The following is an 18,116-nucleotide window of genomic DNA, read 5'->3' as shown; positions in this document are numbered from 1 at the left end:
TAGCACTTATCAATTTTTACACAAATTTTTTTTAGCTCGTATTGTATAGCCAAAATCTTTATATCTTATATAAATTTAAAAAAGCGCGAGCTTTTTCTTAATCTCTTGTTTAAATTGCGAAAAGAGGATAATAGAAAGCTGTCGTAGGGAGAGCTTGCTAAACCCTGACGACTAAATTTATTCGATTAATTCTTTACCCTGCAAATTAATATTTTGCCTTCGATCGTTCAGCCGTCCTGGCTTTGTTTCTTCTTCGATGTTAACGTGATAAGCTTGCTATCAAATGCATTTTAAAATCTGTTCATAATAATTTGCATCTCGTCCTGTTAAAACTCATGGGCGTGTGTGTGTGTGTGTGTGTGTGTGTGTGTGTGTGTGTGTGTGTGTGTGTGTGTGTGTGTGTGTGTGTGTGTGTGCATCAGTCAGCTGTTTCGAGGGAAAACAGGGCGATTTTGCAGCGTTAATTTAATAGAACCAACCGTTGGGAAGCTGTTTGCACCTTAAGCCTGCCTACGTGACTTCCGCTAAAGACGTCGGCTTATTTTCTTCCGGCGCCGCTTATACTGGGCAAACAATTGCATTAAAATCTATTTGAAACGATTCGGCACCTCGCCGTCGACACCATCGCGTTCCGCCAATTTTCCACGTTATGATCGCCAAGGCAATTTAATCGACTAATCAACAGAAACGCGATAGATTTCGCCGATGCGCAATAATGGTAACTAGCGCCTGGAAAATTACTTTTTCGTTTTATCGTCAATTAAAGCAGCTCACTAGCGGTCCCCTAGCGCATCATTCACTTACATAAAGAGGAAGATAAATCTCTGGGGTTATTCGCCAGGAAATATATCGAGGATCGTAGGCACACAACGGGGTGAGTTTAATAACGTACATATAGCGCACACTCGAAATATTTATATCTCCATTCCGGGTGACCAAGGAAACACCCCCTATTGTCGCGAGAGTCGCGACAGAATCGACTTTGGGTTAACAAAATATCACGACCAGAAACGGAAAGAATTTATAGTTTATTAGCTTTCGGTGCTGCGGCTGGGCGTAGCTATTGGGCTATTGGACCAAGTCCATTTAAACTTCGCTGGCACCGGGAATAGGATAATAAAGAACGGGAAGACGAGGGAAAAAAGAAAATGGGAAGAAATAAAGATGGTTATGTAGACGCGCGAGCTATATACGAGAGTTTCAATGCGAGAAGATTAGCGATTGAACATATTTTTTAGCATATAAAATCATTCAGTAATGAATAAACAATTACAAATGCAAGTTCGAATATATCCGAGGGCATTTCTTTCATAAAATTCAGCGTCCACCTCAGTTTTCCAATATCTGTGTCTCTTATGCGACTTTGCTCCCTTCTTTTTTTTTTATATTAACGTACGTAGAACTGAACTCAATATTTCCGATGTCATCAGTTCACGTGCATGTTTTATCGTGAAACATTTCCAATATCGCATGCCATCAAATCCTCTCACAGATTCCTCTCCGAGCGAAGCAATAGAAACTAGGCGGAACGCGCGGATGGCAATCGGCCAAAAATTATGCATTCCGTCCGTTCGGTCTCGCAAACAGCAATTTACAGCTATTCACTACGTTCGCGGGATCGGAGATCATTCTTCTGAAGGAAGTGTAGGATTGGCCGAAACACGTCATAGACCGCCATCCCCGTTGAAAATCCGTCGTGGCTGGAGCGTTTACCCTCCATGGCTCGAAAGAGAAGGGACGATCGCGGACGGAGGGACAGGAGGGGCGATCTTTTACGAGCCCTTGGCTCGCTCGAAATTTGTCTGGATGCCACCCGGGTATCCCGAGCGTCGGTTTTTCTTGGCGCGCCAGGGGTTAGGGCTCGCCGAGAAACAGGAAGTAGTAAAAGAAGCTCGACTGCGTTTCCTCCCGCGTGTTCCTGAACCGACGACGGTCGCGTCGGTGTGTTTTCGCGCTTCCTTCCCTTCCTCACCCTTACCCTGCGCGCGCGATGTTCTTTCGTTTACTGTCGCCGATAGCTCTCCGCGTCGCTAGTAAATCCGTCGTTCCACCAGCCACATTACTCTCGTCCGAACGAGAACCGTCCGATTACGAATAAACGACGCTACGGCACGGAGAGCCGGCATGGCCCGGATAAACGAAACGATAGGCGGACGAGACGAATAAATCATTGGACGTGCATTCGCGCAGCGCATTTGTTTTTACGACGATCCGCCGCAGCACCGGCGTTTGCGGCGAATTTACACTGAGCCGGTAGCCAGACGAGTCAAGTAGTAAATTATCTTTCTTTCCTACTTTTCTCGAGGAAGCGCTATTTATAAAATGACAGACGTTTCATAGATTCCTACTTCAAGAAAGAAAAACAATAAGTGGTAAATCAGTTTGTTACAAACTTGGAAAAAAATTGGTATTAAATCAACAATCATATTTTCGTTTATATAAGAGTATAAAATATTCTTGAAGGAATTTCATAATCTTAAACAGACATGGCTTGCTTACATAAAGAGATAAAATTTGTCATGTAAGAAACGAATTTCTTCACATAAAAAAGTTATGTTCGTTTAAAATTGTTAAATTTTTTCAAGAAAAATTTGAAACTTTTGCTTATATAATGAGAACGTAATTGCTGATTTGATAATAATTTTTTCTGCGAATATATTTAAAGCATCGTTTTATTTTCCAGAATTGTCTAGAATTGTTGCAAACATAATTCAAGCTTCTCGAAGCTTGTATTATGTAAAGTAAAAACTGCAAGAAATATTAGTAAAGGTACCAAAGATATTGTTAATTACTTTTCTTCTCGAAACGCCTGTTATCATCACAAGAAAACTTCGAAGAGAAAAATATTTGCATAGTTTGCTTCGTAACTTACTAACTCTTTATTAAGAGTTGGCAGCTCGGACCAACTTCCATCTCCTAATTTTCAACAAATAACTTATACAATTGACTCGCCCTCTCCACCGGTGTAAATCTTCCGCCAATTTAAATAAGGTCCATACTTTCTCGATCGGCTGCACCTCCGACATTACGGAGATTGCGGCGCATGTACCTGTGTACCCACCTGTAGAAGTGAATCTCGCGAAGAGGTAATTTCTCTGCCGCGCATATATACCGGTATGAATTAAACCAATCTTCTGATTAACCAATCTCGATGATTACAAACGGCGCGCTTCATCTGCGGACGGCCATTAGCGTGATGGCCCGCACCACCGAGCTCCGATTCGCACCGTTCCGTCATCCGCGCCGAGTTCTCAGGTATTTATCACCGATCTTTCTCGCCTCCCTGCACCGCTGGAGCTTCGCGCCCGCGGGAGTTTCATGGAATCACCGGTACGTGAAAAGAAACGAAAGTAATCTCGCGATTCTTGCTCGAACCGCCACTTCCGCCATCGCTCGAGGGAGAGGGGGAGAGGGAGGGAAAAGGAGGGAAAAAAAAGAGTAGACGAGTACAAGCGGATTATCTGTCGGCGAACACACATCGACATCCGCAAACCTAGAATTTATCTGCGGGTTAACTACCGTCCGCCAATGCACATGTTTGCTTTTTAACCTTTAAGCGTGTGGCTCAGCATATACGCAATCTTTCGCTTTTACCACAAATGTAATTATACTTCTGTAAACGTAATTATGTATGCTCGCGCGAGAAGATCTAGATTAAATCTCTAATTTGAGTCGTACGGAGGGCTTCAGCTCGCGTACGTGACAAAATTAAACTGTTAAGTACGTTAATATTTGCAGTACAACGTAATACGTCGAATGCATTAATTTATTAATATTTTTAACATATGTTCAGTTTTGCAAATTCAGGGTACACGGGACAACCGGATTATTTTAATGTAACGGATTAATTTTCGGTAATAGTGGAAAGTGCTGTTTGTAAATCCATGCGTATATTCTACCGCAAATATAAACATATTGGAACGAATCACGTTCTACTAAAACCCGCGCGCTCGGCAAACATCTCGATATTACAACGTCGCAGCGAAATAAACTGAAACAAATCTAGCGGGAATATTATTTCGGACAATCGATAGAGGGAAATCGTGGAAAACCGCGCAACATCGGGTGCGTGTACAAACGCGCGGTCGTCGCGGCGTGACGGCAAACTTCGGGGCCGCGAGTTATTAATTTAATTATGTATGCGAAATTCGATTCTCTCTCGTTAAAATGCTCGCTAAATATTAATCGACCGAACGTCAAACGCCGTCGAATTATCGTCAGCCGGCCGGGGGAGGAGAGCAATTAAGTGGCCAAATATTATTCCATTGTAAACACATTGGACACGCGTATTCCGTCGGTCCTCGCGCGGCGCGGCGCGTCGGGAGGAGTGTCGTTGAAATTACATAAATACTTTCTCAATCAAGCGAAGTAGCTTTCGCTCTTCAAACACATGTCGGATTTAATGTGAAAAACGCGACGATAATTCATACGTCGTAACCTCGGTATCTACGTCGCACCGATCGAAAATGTAAAGGGACGCGAGAATGAATGGCGATTCAAATAATGAAAGTATTGTGATAAGAGCGAATGCATTCGATGCAATCATTTGTGGAACGTGAAACGTGGAAGATTAATTTTCGTCAATTTTTCGTAAAGTTATAGTGTTTTGAAGATCCAGCGCGCCATACATAAAAATACACAGCGCACATTTTTTACTTGTGTAATTTGACAATTGCGTTGCTAGAAAAACAGGTGCGAAAACGCGAGGCATTTTGGAACACCGACATCGAGACTCACACGTGCGTGCTCGCCAATTTCACATAAATCATGATCGTGAACGATATAATCAATGCGTTCGCGCAGAAAAATCGCAGCGAAATCATTTTGAGCAGAAAAATCGTTTAAAGGCTACGTAAAACTCTAGCGCTTCCAACGAGCGCTTATCTCGTACGATTAGTTTGTGAGATACCGACAATTAATTATAAAAATAAAATTTTATCTCGAGAGTTTTATTCGTAAAAATATTTTCGCGGAAAACACGGATCTGTAATGAATATAAATTGCCATGCACAGAACAATTGCAAGTAAGTCATTCTAAATGTTTTTAATTTACGAGATATTGATCAGTTACAAAAATAAAATTAATTTTATTCTGAGAATCAATTCGCTATTTCAATACTTCTGTGTAAGAAAAATTTCCTTTAGTCCTGATTTTGTTTAAAAGTTAAAACTTTTTTTAACACTTTTAATTAGTGACTTGTAATCATCTCAAAATATTTAACAGTTTGCACAATATTTCATGATGAATATTTTACTTCGTATAGTACATATCTTTAAACTAATAGTAATTTTCATTATTACTTCAAAATTTAGAAACAAAAGATATAAAAGTTTTATTCGTGCGTTATCTCTTCACGATCGTACACACATGTGTATGTATGTAGATGTGTCCGTAGAGTGTATTAAGCTCGGGTCTGCGGATCCGTTAAGCCTAAATGACTGTGCAGATCAGTAATCCCTGCGGAGGTCCGGGATATCGCGAGTTTCGATCGAGGATCGTCGTTGATGCCATGATACCAGGAATCGATTTCTAAGGATTCCTGTCATTATCACGGCCGTAATTAATGTCACATGTAATTATCTGCTAATCTAACTAATATCTATCCAATATCTATCTATCTTATTACGCAACTATCATTATTCATGTTCATTCATTCGTGGCACTGCTTACGGTATTTCTGTTATGATTTAATTTGCTGAAGTTCTTATAATTTTATAATAATTGTAAATTGACAACTGGCATGCGATCAAATCAGTGCGTTATCATTCAAAGTGAATTGCATGCAATTTAAAATCGCAAATGCAGCTCAAAATCGAACGTAACTTGTAATCAAATTTATTTTATTATTCGTTTATTATTTATATAAGAAAATAATGAAACAAAAATTATTTTTATCTTATATGACTTAAATGTTGAAAATGTACATTACTGAATACTTATTTTAACATTGGATACAATTTAAATAATCTGTCTGAAATTTGTTTCTTTTTATGCTGAAAATTTCGTAGAATATTTAACAGAATCAAAGAATAACCAAGTATATAAATTTAAAATTATCATGAACGTGTACTAGTTTTTATTTAAAACTAAATATGAAAAAAAAAAGACATTTTTCATACTGTGAACAAGCGTTTGTACATGTTTTATAACTTAATTTATTTTTTTGTATTGTTTTATAGTTTAATTTAACTTAAGAATTACAGTATTATACTTGTTTTTTATAGTAAAATATTTTATATAATTTTTTTTAACAAGCGACTAACGCGCAATAAAAAAAACCAATATAAATCTTCTGTTTCATAAATTAACATGTAATTTTCAAAAACTAAAGTTTGCGATTAAAAATATTATAATATGTGATTCAAAATTGCGATGCAAAATTACAAGCAATTCAAGATATAAGGTAAAAATCGCGATGCAACGTGAATCACATTTTTACTACACTCAAAAAAAAAATTGATCAAAAAACTACAATATTTAATTTGATACGTTCAACTAAATATTAGATTGATTCAACAATTTAAATTTGGTTGGACAAAAAATAGTTCATTCATGTCAACCATTCAAATTTTTTATTCAAGAATAAACCTAACCAACTCAATATTTAATTGAACATATCGGTCTATAATAAATATTTTATTTTTTTGATAAATTTTGTTTTCAGTACAATTCTTAAGAAAGATAGTAATGCATAATTTTGTGAATCGCAAATTTCTAGCGAACAGTCGGGAAAGCGATGATCATATTTTTGGATGTCACAAGTATCGCGGGTATGTAATTTTGACTCGCGTATATTTAGCCTGCGTTATAATGCAAGATAATAACCGCCGCAAAGGGCGTGCATTATTTATTATTCGAAATGCGGAAAATGCAGGAACGTGAAGCTAGGAGCAACAGGTGTAGCGTCGTCGTCGTCGTCGTCGTCGACGTCGGCGTCGTCGTCGTCGTCGACGTCGGCGTCGTCGTCGTCGTCGTCGTCGTCGTCGACGTCGGCGTCGTCGTCGTCGTCGTCATCGTCGTCGTCGTTGTTATCGTCGTTGTCGATGTTGTGGTCGGTGTCATCGTCGACGCCTTGTTTACGAATCGTCACGAGTATCAGACGCGCCGTAAGCATCAGATGCGAATAAATAACAAGGTGAATGTTAGGTTACTTACCCTTCCACAGTCGCGCTGCCCGGCGCCGACCGACGCCGACCAAGTCTCCGCTGCTCCTTCTCTCGGAATCCTTCGCAGCGTTTCTTCTCCATAGCACTCACACGCGCGCGGTTATTACCGCAACGCAACAAACGCAGGATTAAATGCGTAGGCCGATTAAATGCGAGAGCGGTTCGCTGCGCAGTATCTCCGTGATGTTCCGTTGGCGGGAGAGAGCTTCGATAGCGGACGGCGTCAACTTCACTCCGATTTACTACGCGAGTCAAGCGAGGGTTAAGAGGCCGAAATTGAGACGGCTAATCGAGACGGTTTCCGTGCACGTGCGAGATGTTTCGACGCTTGCTACAAGCTGTAACGTACGCTACGCATGTACGTATGCAAAGTGAAGATCAAACGCGTCGATTCGGCAGCTTAACTCGAACTTGACTAGCGTCCGCTGTGTCGTGGCGGTAAACCGCGGCGAGTGTACGGAGTGAAGTTGTCGACGTGAAGTTGCCGCTGATGACGTCATCCGCCGCCATTGTCGCTCTCTCTCGCCAACGGAACGCCACGGATCGGACGCAGCGCAGCGAAGCTCTCTCGAATCGCGTTCAATCGGGAATTAGGTATGGCCTGCACAATTGATTCTGTACGCATTGCGTTTCGGTATATAAGCGCGTGCAAGGGGGATCGTATGTAAACGCTATAGAAAAGCAGCTGCGAAAGATTCCGAGAGAAACCGGGGGGAGGGATACGTAACCTCTATTTACTCGCGCGGTATTCATCGCTCGCGACGCACTCCAAGTGTATTTTCGTGTATAAAATTACGTAGCCTGTATTAAATTACACGTCTAAATATATATTATAAAAAAAGTACACGCGCATAAATGCGCAAAAAGCGACTACATATTTTACACACTTGGATTTGCAGAGTATTTTCTCCTCGCTGTGCGGCAACGTAATTAAACGCGGCCAACGTCGAGAATATCGTACAAAGTGCCGCGAGAGCGAATTGTGTTCTAGTGATTAGCGCTTAATCTATTGACTAATGTGTTTTCGCAAACAGGTATGTCAGTGCCACGCAAGAAGCAACAATGGAGAAACGAGGGAGCGGGAGACCAAAAGAGATATCGGGTGCAACGATGAGGTGAGCATTGCTTAACCTATTTCATTATTAATTAAAGAAATCACTCGTTTGCGTCATGCACCATTTTTAATTATATTTTAATTTATAATATAAATTAAACTCTTTATTGAAATAAAAATATTTTTAATTATACTTTGAGATTTTTTAAGTATATGTAATAAAATATTTGCAACCTAGTTGAATTAACAAATATATATAAATTATTTTTCGAAATGCTTAAATTATTAAAATTGATAATATTGTTGTTACATAATATTGTTATGTATAATAAATGGTATAAATCAAAATGAACGAAACTCTTTATCGAAACGGAAATAAATTTTACTGTTTAAACGTACATTAAATTTAATAATCCCTTTTAAATCACGTACTTAATTAACTATTCAAATTTTCATCAAGAAAGAATCAAAAACAAAGTTTGTGTGTAAAACTAATTATTATTATTAATTACCATCATTGTCAAATTTAATATTATACGTTTATAGATGTATTAATTAAATATTCGTCGAATTAGAATGCAAGTTGTAATATTTTCGTTACAAAACTGTCAATTGAATGGAATTAATTGTTTCAGGCAAAATTCTATAAAATCATTTAACGCTAGCAAGTCCGTGGAATACAGCGTGAAATGCACAATAACGATTCATTCATTGGAATATAAGGAACTGTGCAAAATAACAATACGCTCTGTTTAAATAAAATATTAAATATGTTATTAGACCAGACTCGTCCAACACACTTTGCTCGCTGGTTAAAACACTTCCATCTCTTTACACTGAGAAAAAGATATTTAAACATTTCTTTATAAAATATTTTATTCCGCTGAAATAAATATTTATTCAAGTACGCCGAAATAAAATATTATTCTTAACAAATAAAACAAGTAATGAGAAAAATGAGTTGTATTGCACCAAAATAAAATACATTTCACAGAAATCTATATTTTGTCATTGCAATCAAAATTTTTTTATAATCAATAAATATGGAAGAATCATTATATTCGCTTGCTAATATTACGACTTTTTTTCTCAGGTTATGCGAGAGGGAAACTAAGAGAAAACAGGAAAGAACGGACGCTACAGTTCCGCTTAGTTGTATATAAGACGGCCATTGATTGAAGCGATCGATGATTGACTGGGCACAGCAATGTAACGTTTATTTTTTTCTGTTTTCGCTCTGTCTCGCTCTCACAAGACAATATAGAGAGGTGGAAGCGTTTTAGTCTCGCGAGCGAAGTGTTGGACGGTATTAGACAGATATTACTGGTTGATGTTGGTGACCAGACGGTTGGCACTCGATCCTTGTTTTCGTTACGTACGCAGCCGTGTCGTGTTTACCGAAAGGTCGCCTCGTTATCATTCTTGTCCCGACCACCGAACGGACAGGCATCCCCAAGCCAGTCGCCCCGTGTGTAGCGTTATTACTTCTCGAAACGATAAGCTCAAAGAAAATATCAGAAATATTAGAAAGATATTTCGCTCTTTATTAACCGCTGGGTCACTTGCATGTACGATTAAGATTCATGGGTCTCGAAAAAGCGAGGCATCAATTGTTTGATACATAGCAGGTATCTCGCTTGATTTATCTGATCGAACCGAGAGAAGAAGAGAATTCAAATTCTAAATTAATGTTTTTGTCGAGATACCGATTTTTTGATGATTGCTTGAATTTGAATGAATCTCGCGTTTCCAATCAGGTCAAAACGAATCGCGATTGATTGAAAAGTAATTGTTAATACTCATTTTGGAGTCATTTTGATGTTATGTCCGCTTGCGTTTCAGATTATTTTTAATTTTAATTTATGTATTGTTTTTCGACTGCGCGGTGATACGTGAATTGTTGTATCGCGTATTGCGTGCATGTGTCATTGTATCGTGATTTATGTGATGGAATAATTAGTTTCGCGCTTAATTATGTTTTTAGCAAGTGTTGCCTGTGAATGTGCAATGAAGGAATGCTGAAAGGAAGGGGAGACATCAGGCTCATCGACGGAGCTCATCGTTTCGGTGAGTGCATATTTTTTTTAATTCGAGATAAGATAACAGACATCAATAAGGTGTGTTATTCGACGAAAGGGCTTTGATCTGGCTAAATTGTTGAGCCAGTTCTTGTTCACTGAACGTAGAGATAACGCGATTGTTCTTGCGGTTTAATAACGCTTATAACACACGCGTCAGTAATCACAATACCATATCTTGCGATTGAGAGACATAAATTAATAAATTTATTAACGACTTTTTTAGTTGCGGTTGCTCGCGTTATTTAACGCTTAATAAGCTCCATAATTGTAAACGAATAATTAATAATTGCATACCGCATAATTAATCGTCATTTATAAATGTATTGGTTGTACAAACATAGGTCTGGTATAAAAATCGTAAATTTTGTATTATACGCATTTTGAACATTTTTGAATAATTAGTTGTTGATAAAATTGAATGAATATGTTAAGTAGCTTTATTATATATTTTGTATTATATTTTGATGAAATTATTTATATTGCATTGTAATATAAATTATATGAAAATAAGTTATACACATAAATGAAAATAATATAATACGTGTGCAAAAGAAAAAGACCGTTGGTTAGGGTGGAGCAGAGGTTTTTTCCAAATTGATTTGTTTGAAAAATTTGAGTTAAATTCAAAATTAAAACTATACCTAATTCTGTGTATCGTAAAAAAAACAAAAAAAAACAATCTGTGTAAAAAAACAAGATTTCTCATTCATTTTTTTAACGATAATAAAATAATAAACAATAATAAATGAAAGGAAAATTTCAAATTTGTAAAGTTTGTATTCAATTAATGAAATAAATTTATTAATTATTTTTGAACATTATAATAAAAAAGTAACGCTTCCCATTAGAAGTATCTCTTGATACGTTTCGATTAAAGATAAGAGAACGGTCAATGTGTGGTCGATCGACCACAGCGATCAAACATTTGCAGATATTACACATATTTAGTTTGTCTTGATTTAATCAGGAATTTGATGAAGTGTTTATTTGGCTTTCCGAAAGTTATTGACATGGCGACTGAGATAACATTATTAATATAATTAGAGATTAATCGTTAACTAAAAGTTGACAAAATTGTAACTTTTATTTTATGTATAATTTAATCAGAAATTATTCTCTTTTACATTTTGTTAGCAGTATTGTATTTTTAAAATTCCTAATAATGTAGGGGTTTAGTTGAAAATGTACAGGTATGACACGAGAATGATGCAAATTTATAAAGAATGCGATTCAAAATTTATGAAGAGCTGCAAGCTAAAATTAATTCTCAGTGTAGTTTACATAAAATACTGCAGGAGCCGATATAAGACAGAAAGATGTATATCGCTTATCAGAGAGCGCACAATCCGAAATATAGTTGCTCGAAATGTGTTGAATTGTGAAAATCATAATAATTCAGTCTGGAACGCTGGAAATCCCCGGCGGCATTAAGTTGAAATAAGAGGGACGACGAGGAAGAAATATAAATGTAAATATTAATACAGAGAGAGTTGGGCTACTATATGGGTCTTAAGAGCCGAGGGGAGACTTCCTCCACCGAGCTTGCTTCCCTAGCCTCTTTCGTTCGCTCAAATATTTAATGGATTCGGCTAGATCCACTCTTAGCTTTAGGTATATTCGTGTAACTTTCCTATGTGTGTAGATTGAGTTCGTGTGCTGTCCAATTTATATACGCACATACATATGCTATACGCTTGCGTGATTCTGCGCACGGAAGCTCAAACTACATTCTCAGGAGTTTGGAGTCGATTCACATTTCTCTTCGGTAAAATTACTTTTGTAATCAAGCAGAATGCATTTTTCGACAACAAATTAAATTACATCAAACGGTATGCGATTCGCAAAAGAATATTACATTTACGAATATCGATGGTGGATGAACCAGGCGCAATATATTTTAAATTGTCCGTGTCTAGAAATTCCAATAAAACTTTTATTGTTTCATTATAAAAAAAAAGAGATAAAATAGAAAAATGGGATACAATTAGAGATCCTTAACTGTAGAGATTTGATACTATTCTCTATTGTATTGTTGAAATTTTATGAAATTTGAGACTCATTTTGTCTCTCTGTCTCTCTGTTTCTGCTTTATAGATGTACAAGTGTGTGTGTGTGTGTGTGTGTGTTTTCTTAATAAATATAAAACAAAAATTCATAAATTATGATATTTCCATGTTGCGATATCATTGCTTCCTGTGCAACATTTTTTTTACGTTCGTAGCTAAAGATATTTCGTTTGACCGAACATCAATGCCATCGTATCGACGAGCCGTCAATATTAGATTACTCCGCGAACTCGCGAAGCATCTGTTTGCGTGTAAGCTCGAGGGAAGCGCGATTCCACGAAAAGAAAGAGTGGAGGAGAACGAACGAAAAACGGTCTTTAATTATTTGCGATTGGCTCGGGCGAGTCCCGCGGGTGTGTTCCGCCGAGTTCGACGGAGAGTTAATTAATCCCGCGGTATAATTAAAGCGCCGTTTTGTCGAGCATCGCGGAGGATAGAATGGATGGGGATAGAGAATGGCTCTCTCTCTCTCTCTCTCTCTCTCTCTCTCTCTCTCTCTTTCTCTCTCCTCTGGAAGTTAAACTCTACGAAGATCAAATTGTGAATCCGAGGCTGCGAATTGTCCGGGACTCGCCAGAGGGTGGAAAGGAAGTGGACACTCTGCGACACGACAGGGGTATAGTCGGGGACCGGTTTAATTAAATTCTAACGCTTTCGGAGAATGCGCGCGCGAGTGAACGGACGTCGATCGCGCGCCGATACCACCGACCTTCTCTCCCAGGATCACTGTGCACGAGAGGAATCGACGTGATCCGGACCGAGGAGGGCGAGGTCGTGCGAAATTATTTCTTTCGTCGTTACGGTACCTCCGCGCATTCGTGTGTCGAGCTAAAACTCGTCAGTGACGATATTGCGTTCTGACGAGGCCCCAGGACCTCGGGGATACGAACACGCGAGCACGGGCGGGACCATTACGGTGGGATTTTATGACTCCAAGTGGATTGAAAGTTTTTGATGTTATTGGACGCCGAACGTCAATTTCGTCGCTGCGTCGAGTCGTGATCGTTAATCGGTACTTTGTTGCCGTCACGTCAATAACGAGTCCGATAGAATTGCGAGTGTCAAAGGTTTTCGGTATTATTTCGAAATTATATCGTAAATCTGATTCATTTCGCGTCGCCAAAAGGTTTACTCGTTTCACAAAGAAAATCTCTATTCCCGATTTTTCTGCGCAACGCACATTGCAGGCATTAATATAAAATGGATTGATAATTTTTTTACTTTTCTGAATTGTACATACAATGCTCGCGAATAAATTATGTTCTCACAAACGCGTATATCGTAAAGATATCAGCTTAAAGCTGAAAATTTCCCCGTCTGTTTTCTACTGCAGTTTTATATATTGACATAAAGCAAAATAGATGTTGCAAAATGAGTGTTTTTTCAGTTAATATCTATGATTCAATTAAATGTAGATTTACTCAGTCACACATTTGAAATCAGAATAATTTGTTTCAATTATTTAATGCAAAATAAATTTACTACAAACACAATAGATGGGCGATTGCGATCATTACAAAACATCTATTTTGTTATTCGCGCAAAAATATTATGCATATTTAAAAACGGCCGGTATGTAAAAGATTAATTATTCATTCCGCCATGTGCTAGTGCCGTATCTCTGAAAATTCACAAATGACAAAAGCGGGCATATTATAAATGTGCAAAGTCCTTGATTGAAGCGTTTCCATAGTGCGTATCAATATCATGATTGGCCTATTTCCAATCATGAGGACATACGCAGTGACCACAAACATTTGCTAATTACAGTATAACGTTGTCTATAACTGCAAAAATTATATCTAGCGATTACCGGCAGTATCGCTTTTGAGCTCAAACGTTATCGCGCGGATCGCGCGGACATGGTCGATGATCGCTTGAACATCCCCTTGATATCTGTCGAGTAGCGAGCGCGCCTTTGCGCGATTTTTCAATCAGAGGCAATATTCCGGTAGTAGCGCAAAACCGGATGAACTTGGGGGAATAAACGCGCGCGGGCGGATAGTGTTTTAGTGCGACCGTGCGTGTTCCCACGATGTTTTCACAGCCGGCCCTTCCGTCGCGGCTTCCGTCATTTTCACGATGTTGATCCGGCTGTCTATTTTCGGCGACGTAACTTGCACCTTACACCGGGATTTGCGATGCGTACGCACGCACAGTACGCACGCACGCACGCACAGTTTTTCCAGCAATCCGTCACACGTACGTGCATAATACGCGCTGCGTCGCGATATAGGCGGGCTGCCGCATGATAGGCGCAAGCGCGACCGGACTCGTCGTCGAAAACGACGGACGTTCAGTCGCACGGCGTTCAGTCGAGCACCGACGTCGTCGACGGCGACGTCGTCTCCTCCCTTGCGCCTGGACGCCACCCTTGAGTCTCGTCGTCGCGCCATCACAGTGCCATGTGATAGTCTCACCGTTCGACAACGCGCTCGACTATGCCCGACTTATGACAGAGTAACGCGCGCGAAGAAGCCACCGAAAATTTTGACAATCGTTGAAATTCGTTCTTTTCTGTATCTCGGGATGACGAAACTTTTTCTGCGATCATCTTTTACGATGATTACGAAGCGCGCTGAAACTTTGCGAGCGTAGACTAATCGAGAGACTTTCGTTCGGATCTCGAGGAGTGGCGCGAGAAATGGCAGGGCACGTCCGTGGATGGAACCACGTGCGAGTGGTCGGTGCGAAAGCGAACGATAGGATTTTCCTGCGATTCTCGACGACGCGACGTTGAAGTTGAAAACTGAATAACTGACTAGGCAGGTGCGTGACACGTACGGAGCATGTAAGACAATGCGGTGGTGTGGTGGTCCCTGCGATCTCCTGCGGCGCAAGATTTTCGTTCTTTTCGTTCTGATCGGCTGCAGCGATGGCTATTTTAATATATTCATCAGTCACTCTCAGGTCATGAAGCTTTTAGGTACGTAGAACTTGATGTTGGCATAAAGCAAATAAGGGAAGGAAATTAAATAGTTAAAGGGAATTGAATAAATTGTCACCGGGGGGACAATGTAGGAAGGATTTATTTCATTCTATAAATCTTTATAAAAGTAATATAAATTATTTAAAAAATGTGTATTTGAAAGTACATACGAAAAAAAAGAAGTGTCTGCACGTAGGTTAATTTAGTTTCATTCTCATATTTAATTCATATTGCTGTCGCCTATTCAATTGCGTATGATGTGAAAATTTTAATACAAATTTTTTTGTTAAAATGAAAATAAATTTAGCAGTCTGTTTAATTTTTTGATAATTAATATTAAAATATGAACTTTGAATATAATGGAAAATGTTTTGCATTTTACTCGTATTTGATGCAAAAACTATTGAAGCGTCATTTGGTTTTATACTTTTCCCTATATGTGATTTATTTAATTAATACAAAATTACTTTGATGAAAACAACCTTTGCAATTTAAGTTTATGTGCATTACAAATAGAAAAATTATTTGAAATTTATTATAAGCACATTCGTTAACTCTGAAGGTGTACTCATCCGACATCGATTACAGATTTTAATTTTAATTATACTTGATTTATTAATAGAACAATCTATTCTCTTCTTGCGAGCAATCTTTTTCTTGTGACACTGTGTCGTCCTAACTTCACGTGAGCGTTAGTTGCAAAAACGTTAAAATGCTCGTCATGTCCTGTCCCGCATTACTTTTTTTTCCATTCAATCTAAATTCTCGCATACATCTCCCCGTGGCGGTAAACATGAATGTTTTCCCTCCTGTGACTCGTTAACAGGTACCGTTACAATTGCGCGGTGTTTTCTGAAAGTAAACGAAAGCCGACGAATGCGCGAAAAAAAAGTTGATAGACAAAATCTGCAAAACGATTACTATTTTGTTGCACCGATGCTTGTGTGTGAAATCGCAAACAACGATAAAAATCACTTCAAATATATAATATAAACAAAAAAAGAGAAGAATGATAAAATGGGAGAATTAATTTTAATAACAATAAAAAGTTGACATGTGAGACGTTCCGTAGACGTTATGTTCTGCGTAATTAACATCTCATTTGTAGAAGTTCGATATAGATAAATAAAATTCTAGATTTGTCGAGAAAAATTTCTAAAGTTCGCGAATCATCTCATAATGAATTCTATCGATTAGATATAAAACAATTATATTTTGAAAATACATATTAACGCTCTTGTTACGCAAGCATTGATAGCTTTTGATTTGAATTGAGATCTTAATTAAAATAAATAGAAATTGTTAACATCTTTTCTTTTATTTTGGAGCAAACAAAGGCATACACGTGCGGCATAAGCATAATAATGTTAATTAGCATCGGAATATTCTCTTTGCGCTTTTACGTTTACAATTGCGAGTCATTTGTGATTGTGTTATCCCTTGTACCTTATCTAATTCCGTCTCTTTAACGTTTGCATCGTTCTGCATCCCTAGTGCGCAATTAACGCGATTGTAACACGTCGCGAGGGAAAAACTCTTTCACGAGAACTCGTCCGGCAACGGTTTTAACAAACGCGAGCGGAAAAACTTGGAATCGCGGAAGGCATCAGGGGAAGGCGGAAGGAAAGGGACAGGGGGAGGCACCACACTTTATATGGCACCGCGAGTTGCGGCGAAATCGCGGAACGGCCGGCGAAAGAGTGAATTAGCGTCGGGATCACTTACGGCGAGCGTGTGGAGTGTCATTTCAGCAATTTGCGGTACGAGCCACTCGTTTTAATGTTCGCCGGCCGTATACCGGGCCCGAGGTTCATACTCGCGCGTACCTAGGAGAAAAAGTCTCCGTTCCATTCGATATCACTTTACGGCCCCGTGATTCATATCCGCGCGCGCGGCGGCACTGCAACCCATCGTGGACCACCGGGCGTTCTCCACTCGACGTCGGTCGATTGGCGGATCGGAGGCGCGATGAGGACGATACGGTCGGCCGGCCGGGGGTTCGGTGGAGGCCCGGAGAAAAAAGTAGAATCGCCGTATTTACGAGCGGCCGGCGGCTCGTGACTCTCCGAAAATCGAGGCAATCCCGGCGGTCGCGACACTCCGAATGGCAGAGCGATCCGACACGTTCCGCTGGATGCGTGTGCTGCAGCGGTATAGATTGCGCTACGGCACTTTCGTACATTTCACGTTAATCGCGAAATATGGCGCACCGGCGAGTGTGCAAAAAAAAAGGGGGAGAAGAGAGAAGTAAATTCGATCGCGAACTGAAAGCTTGGCAAAGTTTAACGCTTTTTTTTTTATTGTTAATATCTGGCGCAGAGTTCGGTTCGGTGATAATTGCACTTGCTAGAAGTAAGAGTACGAGAAGCGGTACAATATCGAAGATCGATAGACATGAAATATTTGCGGTATATTCAAGTCTCTCGTAATATACTGGTGTACTGGATTAGTCCAGTTTCTCCTGGTAACTTTGACCATCTTCAAAGAAATGTTGCCAGACTAAATATTGCCAGAATTACGGTATGAATATGAATCTGAGATAAACTCGAGAGATAGATGCGGCTAAAAGCGGAATGATAGTTATTATGATTAAAGACAGGTAGCGTTGAGTATATTAATTTACATAAAGTTATTAATTTTAATAACATTATTTAGCGCAGAAAGTTACCTTTTGGAGGCAACTTTTCTTTAAAAAAAAAAAATAAAAAAATATGTGTATAATAGTTTTATTTCTCTCACTCTCTCATCCTTTAAAAGCTATGGAGAGTTTTTTTTAATAACACGTATAAATATTGTTTAATTTTTAAAGGAATGTAATC

The 18,116-nt window shown here is 38.9% G+C and overlaps 1 protein-coding gene across 3 annotated transcripts in view; it reads left to right on the top strand.

Annotated features, from left to right (window-relative positions):
- The first annotated feature begins 7,689 nt into the window (after window positions 1–7,689).
- LOC105196367 (tyrosine-protein kinase Drl) overlaps window positions 7,690–18,116 on the top strand; it is a 76,126-nt gene continuing 65,699 nt past the window's right edge. For 2 of the 3 annotated variants that reach the window (XM_026132721.2, XM_011162287.3), the window contains exon 1: window positions 14,668–15,294. Coding sequence is in view for 2 of the 3 variants with exons in the window: in XM_011162287.3 (XP_011160589.1) it covers window positions 15,168–15,294 (127 nt within the window). In the remaining variant the exon portion in view is untranslated. Of the gene's footprint in view, window positions 7,762–8,201; window positions 8,283–10,205; window positions 10,289–14,667; window positions 15,295–18,116 lie in introns of those variants that run through there. The other variant, XM_011162288.3, reaches the window with a different exon arrangement.

This window comes from Solenopsis invicta, chromosome 4 (assembly GCF_016802725.1).
Source record: "Solenopsis invicta isolate M01_SB chromosome 4, UNIL_Sinv_3.0, whole genome shotgun sequence".
Classification (NCBI taxonomy): domain Eukaryota; kingdom Metazoa; phylum Arthropoda; class Insecta; order Hymenoptera; family Formicidae; genus Solenopsis; species Solenopsis invicta.
The sequence above is the reverse complement of the archived record's forward strand: the minus strand, read 5'-3'. Positions and strand labels throughout refer to the sequence as shown.